This window comes from Gekko japonicus, unplaced genomic scaffold (assembly GCF_001447785.1).
Source record: "Gekko japonicus isolate JY-2015 unplaced genomic scaffold, Gekko_japonicus_V1.1 scaffold3447, whole genome shotgun sequence".
NCBI lineage: Eukaryota > Metazoa > Chordata > Lepidosauria > Squamata > Gekkonidae > Gekko > Gekko japonicus.
The window spans coordinates 27,899-36,819 of NW_015172654.1; the positions used below are offsets into that span (position 1 = coordinate 27,899).

At 50.8% G+C, this 8,921-nt stretch overlaps 1 protein-coding gene across 1 annotated transcript in view; it reads right to left on the minus strand.

The window, feature by feature from the left end:
• PRRX2 (paired related homeobox 2) overlaps window positions 1-2,944 on the minus strand; it is a 14,897-nt gene extending 11,953 nt beyond the window's left edge. The window contains exon 1 of the mRNA XM_015421734.1: window positions 2,707-2,944. Coding sequence (XP_015277220.1) covers window positions 2,707-2,944 — 238 coding nt within the window. The remainder of the gene's footprint in view (window positions 1-2,706) is intronic.
• Window positions 2,945-8,921: the final 5,977 nt, after the last annotated feature.

Sequence of the window (8,921 nt, forward strand, 5' to 3'; positions counted from 1 at the left end):
AGAAGCCAAGAAGGAATGCAGCGTACTGGTTACACAGGCAAACGAATCCCCCACCCCCACCCCTTATGGCAGCATAGCTGACATTCTGCCCTCTCAAAAACCAGCTTCTCCCGTCCACCCCGGGAGGTCTCCCGGTTATTCCGGGAGATCTCCTGGTTTGTCTGGGAATTCGCGATGGAACTTACGCAACAACCGAGGGGCCCGAATATCCCCTACTTCCACCCACTCGAGGTGCTGGGGACCAAAGTCCATCCATTCAACTAAATACAACAATTTTCCATGTTTAATCCTTGAGCCCAAATTTTTAGAAATCTCATAATGTTGCTCGCCCTCAATCAAGATAGGAGGGGGCACCGGCTTCGATGGATGCCAGGGACTTGACCCAGAATCCTGTTTTAGGAGGCTGAAATGAAATACAGAATGAAGGTTTCTCAAGTTTTTAGGCAGATCCAAATCCACAGCCACATCATTGATCACTCTTTTCACCTTGAAAGGACCAAGATATTTCCACCCAAGTTTTCGGCTAGGTCTTAAGACCTTAATGTTTTTAGTAGACACATACACAGATTCCCCAGGCTGCAGAGCCCACCCCTCTACCCTTCTCTCGTCAGCCTGACTCTTGTATGCCTCATTGGCAGCATCCAAAGTCTTGCAAAGGAGCGGCCATGACTCCTTTAACCATTGACACAATTGAGCTGCATCCCCTAGCCCCAAGTCATTGTTCCCTTCCAGGAAAGGCACAGGTGGGCTATCGTAGCCATACAAAGCCTTAAATGGGGACAATCCGGTCGAGGAATGGCAAGTGTTGTTATAACAAAATTCGGCTAGGGCAGCAGATCCACCCAATCATCCTGTTGATAATTGGTGAAGCAACAGAGATATTGCTCCAAAGTTTGATTAACCCATTCCGTCTGGCCGTCAGTCTCTGGGTGATAGGTGCTGCTCAGGCCCCGTTCCACCCCCATTAATTTCATCAGCTCCCCCCAAAACCGGGAAACGAATTGGGTTCCCCTGTCAGACACCACCTTGGCTGGGAGCATGTGCAAATGGACCACGTGAAAAAGAAACGCTTTGGCCAGTGCTTTTGCTGTGGGCAGGGAGGCAAATGGAACGAAATGTGCCTGTTTGGAAAATAAATCCACTACCACCCAAATGACAGCCATTGACTTGCTTGGTGGGAGATCCGTAATAAAGTCCATGGATATCACTTCCCAGGGCCGGCTCGGATTTGGGTGAGGGTACAATAAACCTGGGGTTTTTCCTGGCTAGGGTTTACTCATGGCACAGATTTGGCAAGACTTGACAAATGAAGATAAATCCTTCCTCAATTGTGGCCACCAAAACTGCCGTTGCAGGAGTTGAAGGGACTTAACAAAACCCGGGTGTCCTGACATTTTAGAGCCATGTACGGCATGCAACACCTCCCCCCTAAGGGAGAGTGGAGCAAACAGTTTATGTCCACAGTACCAACAGCCATCGGCCCAAAGTTCAAAGTCTCCTTCTGCATCTACCACCGCCTTGTCGCCCTCCGAGAAGGTGGAGGCAAATTTGCTGTGCCATGTCTCCCCCCCCCCCGGCTTGTCTGACTGGGAAGTATCAGGGGGCCGTGACGCAGGGGGGGAGCCGGCGGGGCGAGTCTGGCTACGTGTCATCACCGCCCCCCCAAATGGGAAGGCGTGAACACCGAGTCCAAAATAATCTCCCGTTGGATGCCATGTTGGGGGAGGTGTGACAGGGCGTCAGCCAAAGAGTTCGCGGAGCCAGGAAAATGGTGAAGGGTAAACTGAAACTTGGAAAAGAAATCAGCCCACCGAAGTTGTTTTGCATTTAGGCACCGGGGCGTTTTGAGTGTTTCCAAGGTTTTATGATCAGTCCTCAAACGGGACTCACGCTCCCTCCAGCCAGTGTCTCCAGGTGGCCAAGCCGAATTTTATTGCCCCACCTTCTTCTCCCAGACTGACCAATTGTGTTCTGTGTCATTGAACTTCCTTGACACATACGCCAAGGGGTGGAGGAGCCCATCCCCTCCTTCTTGGAGAATCGCCCCCCCCATGGCCACGTCTGATGCGTCAGTTTGAACAATGAATTTTTTCGTTTCATCTGGGTGGGCTAGGACTGGCTCCGATGTAAACAACGCCTTAAGGCGTTCGAAAGCTTCCTGGCATTTCCCATTCCAAGCCAACGCTGCCCCTGGCTTGGTTGCCTCCGGACTCTTCCCTTTCGTTTTTAACAAGTCCTGAGTTTGCTGACCTGGGCAAAGTTGGGCAAAAAAATTCTGTAAAAGTTCGCAAATCTGAGGAAGGATTGTAACTGGCGCCTGGTGTGGGGAACCCTCCAGCTCAATACATCCGGTACTTTCCCCTGGTCCATCTCCCAGCCCTTACCGGAAATCCGATACCCCAGGAAGTCAATGCGGGGCTTGTGAAACTTGCATTTGGATAGTTTCGCAAACAGTTTGTGCTTGTGCAACGTGGTTAGAACTTCCCTCACCAATTTCACGTGGGAGGGTAGGTCGGGGGAGTACAGCAAGATATCATCTAGGTAAACAAGCGCCACCTTGAACAAATGCTTGTGCAACACCTCATTGATCAGATTCATGAAGACCCCCGACGCCCCCTGAAGACCGAACGGCATCAAGCAATACTCAAACTGTCCCAGGGGTGTATTAGAGACAGTCTTATGTTCGTCCCCCTCCCTGATACGGACCTGAAAGTAAGCATCGTGGAGATCCAACTTCAAAATTTTTGATCAAGGGCATGGGGTAAGCATTGATCGAAGACACCGCATTCAATCCCCGGTAATCCGTGCACAGCCTCAACCCCCCATCTTTCTTCTTCCAGAAGAGAACCGGGGCCGCAAAAGGGGAGGAGGCCGGCCTGATGAAAACCCGGGCCAGGTTTTTATTGATACATTTGTGCAGTTCGTCTTTCTCGGCCAGCCCCATTGCATAAATGCGCCCCTTGGGTAGTTTTTGACCAGGCAATATTTCGATACTGCAATCCGAATGTCTATGGGGGGAAACTCATTGGCTTCTTCCTCTTCGAACACCCTAGCTAAGTCACGGTACTCAGGGGGAATGGATCGTAGCTCCTCTTGGGCCAAACACACTCTAGGAGTTTCCACTACTGGCCCCATTGTGGGTTCCACCGGTGCCCTTGACACCGAGGTGAGATGAACTGCACTTTCTCTTCATCCCACAGGATGTATGGATCATGCCCATGCAGCCAAGGGCCCCCCAACACCAGCGGGAATCTGGCAGCTGGGGTGATCACGAACGATCGTTCCTCCCAGTGATCCCCCACCCCAACCCGCAAAGGCACAGTCTCGTATTCACATGGTTCTTTCATAGTTGACCCATCCATTTGGGTTAAAATCAAGGGGTCTTCCAACTTCACCACCTCTGCCTCCAGCCCTGTAACTAAGGAAGGGTTGATAAGGTCCCTCCCACACCCTGAGTCAATGAGTGCTCGTACACGGATGTGTGTCCCAAGGGCTGGGTTAATTAGAGTCATAGTCACGAAAAACAAGGGGGGGAAGCTGCTCACCACTTTCGGCGCCTCCGGGATCGGGCCCTGCTGTTCCACGCCTTTCACAGCAGGACCTGGCCTTTTCCCACCGTCTCGGGGTCTTCCTCGCTGGAATCCTCTTCCACTTCCTCAGGGGCTGCCTGCAGTGCCTTGGCAAATTTCGGATTCCCTGCCGACTTCTTTGCCGGGGTGGTGAGGCGTACTTTCGCGGGAGCGATCGTCCCCTGCTTCCCTGGACCCACATAAGTATGTTGGACCCACAGGAGGAAAACATACTTAAATTGGGGAAAGTAGGGACCTCAGTGGGGTATATTGTCCCAGAGGCGACCTCCAAAGCAGCCATTTTATCCAGGTGAACTTATCTCTTTTGTCTGGAGATCAGTTGTAATTCCAGGAGATCCCCTGGCCTCACCTAAAGCTCAACATTGTCTTTTGGGACTGGCAGCAGATTCATACAGAGAAAGGTCCTTCTCTGCACTTTTTCTTGGAAGTCCTGGAGATGGAGTTGGTGGGGACTGAACCTGTGATATTCTGCACCCAAAACATGCGTTCCACTGTTAGTCCAATACTGTCTATTTCGAGGGGCTTTGCTAGGTCTCGTACAAGGACCTTTCCAAGCCCTGATACTTGAAATCTTTTTAACTGGAGATACCAGAAGCTGAACATGCGGGTTTTGATCCCACCCCTTAATACACAATCAAAATACCTTCAATGCCTCCCACTGCACAAACTTCTCTTGATTTTCCTGCCATAAAGGCAAACAAAAGCACCTTCTTGGTTATGACTTTGTATTCTTCTGTGAGCAAAAATTGTATTTTCTCTTGATTGTAGTAAACTCCCCACCAACTATTGGGATTTTTGTTCTTGCCTGCTTGTACATGGAGCTTCAGTTCCACCTTGAAAACAGATCGCTTGTAACAATCCAGGGAGAAATTCAGTTGAGTCTAAATGAAGGAGTCCCAACTCAGAAGGTAACTTCTTGAGCTCTGCGTCTTCCCATTGCCCTGTTTCCTTCGGTTGTCTTTGCTTCTCCAGTATAATTGAAAGGGATCACCACAGCCTGGAGGGCATTAGCTGTAAATTCTTCCGAAGAAAAATAAATGTGACCCCCCCCCCTCCTAACTTCTTTTTTCAGCTTCGAAAGAGTTGTTCTGTTTTGGTTTGAAATAATGATTGCAGGGAAGTGTAACCCCAAGGCTGCGGGGGCCTCTAAGCAAATAAATAGGTTTTATTAATTAACATTAGTCCCTAGCAAATGAGCTCCCAGTTTGATCGTGGCTGTCCGAATTAGCAAAAATAAACAACGGCTGCTGACGGCTCTTAATGTGGATTTAACACATTCACACTCTGCCTTAATCAGAAAAAGCCTGCGGGGACGTCCCTCGTTAGCCAAGAAATCATTTGGAAAAAGGCCTTTCCTTATTCCCGTGATGGCTCTTGGTAAACAAGGGACTTCCTTTACAGGCAGGGAGCTGCACGAGGCCTTTCCTAGACTGCACTACTTCTGATTGCTTGTAGGGGTTCCAACCTCTAGGTGGAGACTGGAGAGCCTTCCAAATCTCCAGACAAGAGAGATCAGTTCCCCTGGAGAAAATGGCAGCTTTAAAGGATGAACTCCAAGGCATTACACCGACCTGGTAGTGCCACCGGGGGGGGGACCCTGGGGTTGATGCCCCCCTCACGAATGTCCCTGGCCCCCTCCCCTCCCAGCCCCTCCCCCAGAATCTGGGCACAGCAGCAAGTGGCCCCTGAATTCCTAAACTTCCCAGCAGCTGCCTCTTCTGCTTTGTTGTGCTGCCACCAGGCTATCTGGTGCTCCCTGTCGGGCTTTGGCAGGGCTGCTGCATCGCACATGCTTGGGGAGTGCCATCTGATACCTGCTGCATAGCATGCCTAGCCCATGCGAGCTTCAGAGAGGGAGACCTCTCCAAGTGGAGCAGGGAGGAGCGGGGTAGGGGGCAGACATTTCCCACTCCTTTCTGGCTGCAGGGGCCTTTGCCTTCCCTGCCCCCCCCCCCCGGTCTCCCCTGCCCTTCTTAGGGGCCACGGCTGGAGTCCAGGCTTGCCAGGTTTCATTGTCAGCCGCGTAGGGGTGAGGGAGAGCCAGTGTGAGGGCAGGGCAGGAGATGCGAGGAGGGAGTAAAAGGTAGCTGCCATGGCCGGGGGGTGGGGGAGAGGAGTGGGGGATAGCCACGAAAGGCGGCTATTGTGTGCCTGGACCATGGCTGCTTCGGAAAGCAAGATCTGGGAGAGACAAGCCTCATCGCTGTGGAAAGTGTGAGAGTCTGGCCCCCTCTGTCCCTCGGGGATCTGGGTCAAATTCTCGAGCTCCGCCACTTCAGACAAACCACCCGTTTCCTCTCAGCTGTGGTTCCTTCATTGTGTGAAAACAGCCCCCAGGGAAGCTATGGGGAATCTCACGATCTTAATTAGAGTACCACTAAGTAGCGGTGGCTCAGAGGTTAAGACACTGAGCTGCAGACCGGAAGGTCTGTAGCTCAGCAGTTTGAGACCCAAGTGCCACATGGCAGAGTGAGCTCCCGTCTCTGGCCCCAGCTCCCGCCAACCTAGCAGCTCGAAAGCAAAACATTGCAAGTAGATAAATAGGTACCGCTTTGGTGGGAAGGTAACAGCATTCTGTGCACCTCGGTGTTTAGTCATGCCGACCACATGACCACGGAAATGTCTCTTTGGCTTGGAAACAGAGATGAGCACTGCCCCCTAGAGTCGGATTTGACTAGCTTTCGAGCAAGGGAAACCTTTACCTTTAGTAGATCACTAATCTAATTAGTGGTAATCTAATTAAGACCCACTTTCGATCTCCCCCCCAAAAAAACCCTTCATAGCTATGTATGTATGTATGTATGTATGTATGTATGTATGTATGTACGGTATGTATGCATGCATGCATGCTATGGGGCTGGTATTACACTCGGCTTAGGTTCCTCCCCTCCACAAACCCAGCCTCCCCCACTGGACCCCCAGATTCCACTCGCCAAATCTCCAAGAATTGCCCCCCTCCAAAGCAGCCATTTTCTGCAGGGGAACAGATCTCTCTTGTCTGGAAATCAGTAGTAATTCTAGGAGGATTTCCAGTCCCCACCTGGAGATTGGCAACTCTAGTGCAGAACAATATGCATCATGTTGAATGCAAATTTATTGATGCACCAACGGTGTGCATGGTTTTGACAGGGCAAAAACCTCCGTGCAAGGAAAAAGAAAATGCAGTATTAAGGGTTCCCACGTTCAGTTTGCACAAAGGAGAAATGAAATAAAGATGGGAACGTTTCAGGTCCAAACAACAGAGACAAGAAACTCAGAATGGTCTCTAGTTCAGGGGCAGATCCTCAGGAAGATCAACATGGCACCAGAGACACATTCTTGGAGCGATCTGGCTGGGTGGGGTTTAGATCCAGGCTGGGCCAGCTGCAAAGCAAACACCACAAAGCCAAGAAAACCACCCCCGTGATATCTTTTATTAGAATCCACCCAATGACACCGAAGAGTGTGCCATCTTGCAAGTTCATCACAGGGAAATGCGGGAAGATCGATCAAGTGTCTTGCCACTATTTGATGGATCTTCTGGCAAGGCGAACAGGCAGACGTGTGTGTGTGAAGTGCTGTCCAGTCACTTACGACCAGGCCCGTAGCGACCACGGGGCCCACGGGGCCGGGCCCCCTAGTGGTTTTTATGGGCCCCTCCCTGAGCCATGGACATCAGGCTGCCCCTTGTGCCGTGCCGTGGGAAGAGGAACTGGGCCTCCTTGGGGGGGAGCCGGACGCTCTGCAGGGAAGGTCTGCCCTTGCTGAGGGGGGATGGAGGGAAGCTTCGGCCGCTGGGCATTACCCCCCTTGCCCTGGAGCCTGGGGGGTACAGGGCTGCCTTAGGCGTTCTAAGGAGTCCCACCAATTACATCAAAGTTAATTTAATTAACTTTGTTTTTAATTGGCTACTGCCCCCCCCCAAGAACCCCTCCCCAAAAAATCTCTAGCTACGGTGCTGCTTACGACATACGGTGACCTTATTCTGCACATAATTTCTAGGCTTTGTATGCCGAACTACCAAATGTGTCCGGTGTAAGGACACAAGGCAATGAAATCTACAAAGCCAGCAGCAAAAACTGGAGAACAGAAACCATTGACAGATACAGAAATTATAGAAAGAAACCTAAACGGCTCCCTCCACCCTTCTCGTACCCCATCCAGTTCCTGTGTCTTGCCAGGGCTCAGTTTCTGCCTTCTTCTTTGCCAGCAGCTCAATGCCGACTGGCTGTCAGGAATAGAATACTGGAACTCTCTGGGATTGAATGTATGTTCTGAGTCCTAAATGTACCTTTTGCTCTGCCAAACAGCAATCCCTGGCATAGGGATTGGGTTAGCCGGCAGGAGCAATTTGCTTCCAGCGCCATAAGGCTCGCAGAACTGAGGTCCCCGGCTCTCTAAGTATACCCTTGGCACCAGTGACTGTGAAGACGCTCAGGCAGCCGGAGGAGGGTTGAGAGCATCCAACGCCCCGTTCAGAAGGAGCAGGGCTGGCGTGTGCCAAGTTGGTGGCCTCCCATTCTGCCTGTTGTGCCTCCCAGTCCCAAAGCTGCACCAACGCTCTCAAATGAAAAGGAACATGCCAAGAATAACCCCGACACCCTTAAGGAGCCTCCAGGGGTCCCAAAATATTGTTGAATCCAAAGGAAACATTACTGGTAGTCAGGGGTCATTTCGTAGAAAAATGGTTTTGACAGGGCAAAAACCTCAGTGCAAGGAAAAAGAAAATGCAGTATTAAGGGTTCCCACGTTCAGTTTGCACAAAGGAGAAATGAAATAAAGATGGGAACGTTTCAGGTCCAAACAACAGAGACAAGAAACTCAGAATGGTCTCTAGTTCAGGGGCAGATCCTCAGGAAGATCAACATGGCACCAGAGACACATTCTTGGAGCGATCTGGCTGGGTGGGGTTTAGATCCAGGCTGGGCCAGCTGCAAAGCAAACACCACAAAGCCAAGAAAACCACCCCCGTGATATCTTTTATTAGAATCCACCCAATGACACCGAAGAGTGTGCCATCTTGCAAGTTCATCAGAACTCTTCAGCAGGTCAGAAGTTACAAAATAAAGGAGGGGGAAAGCAGATTTTGCAGGTCCTGATTTTAAGACTTTGGCTTTTTTTGCCCTCTTCTTTCAATCCATGTTCCCCGCAGTGTCCTCCAAGCCATTCTGCACTAAAATTGAGTTCAACCTTCTTTATAATCCAGGTCTAGGGCGGTGGGGAGTCATGTCTGTTGCAGCTGGTCTCACTCTTTGAATGAAGAACAACACGGATGTCATAGTGGAATTTCAAGTGCAAAAGCACATGTCCAATAGATTCAATTTCCCCCATCCCACATGGGCACAATCTATC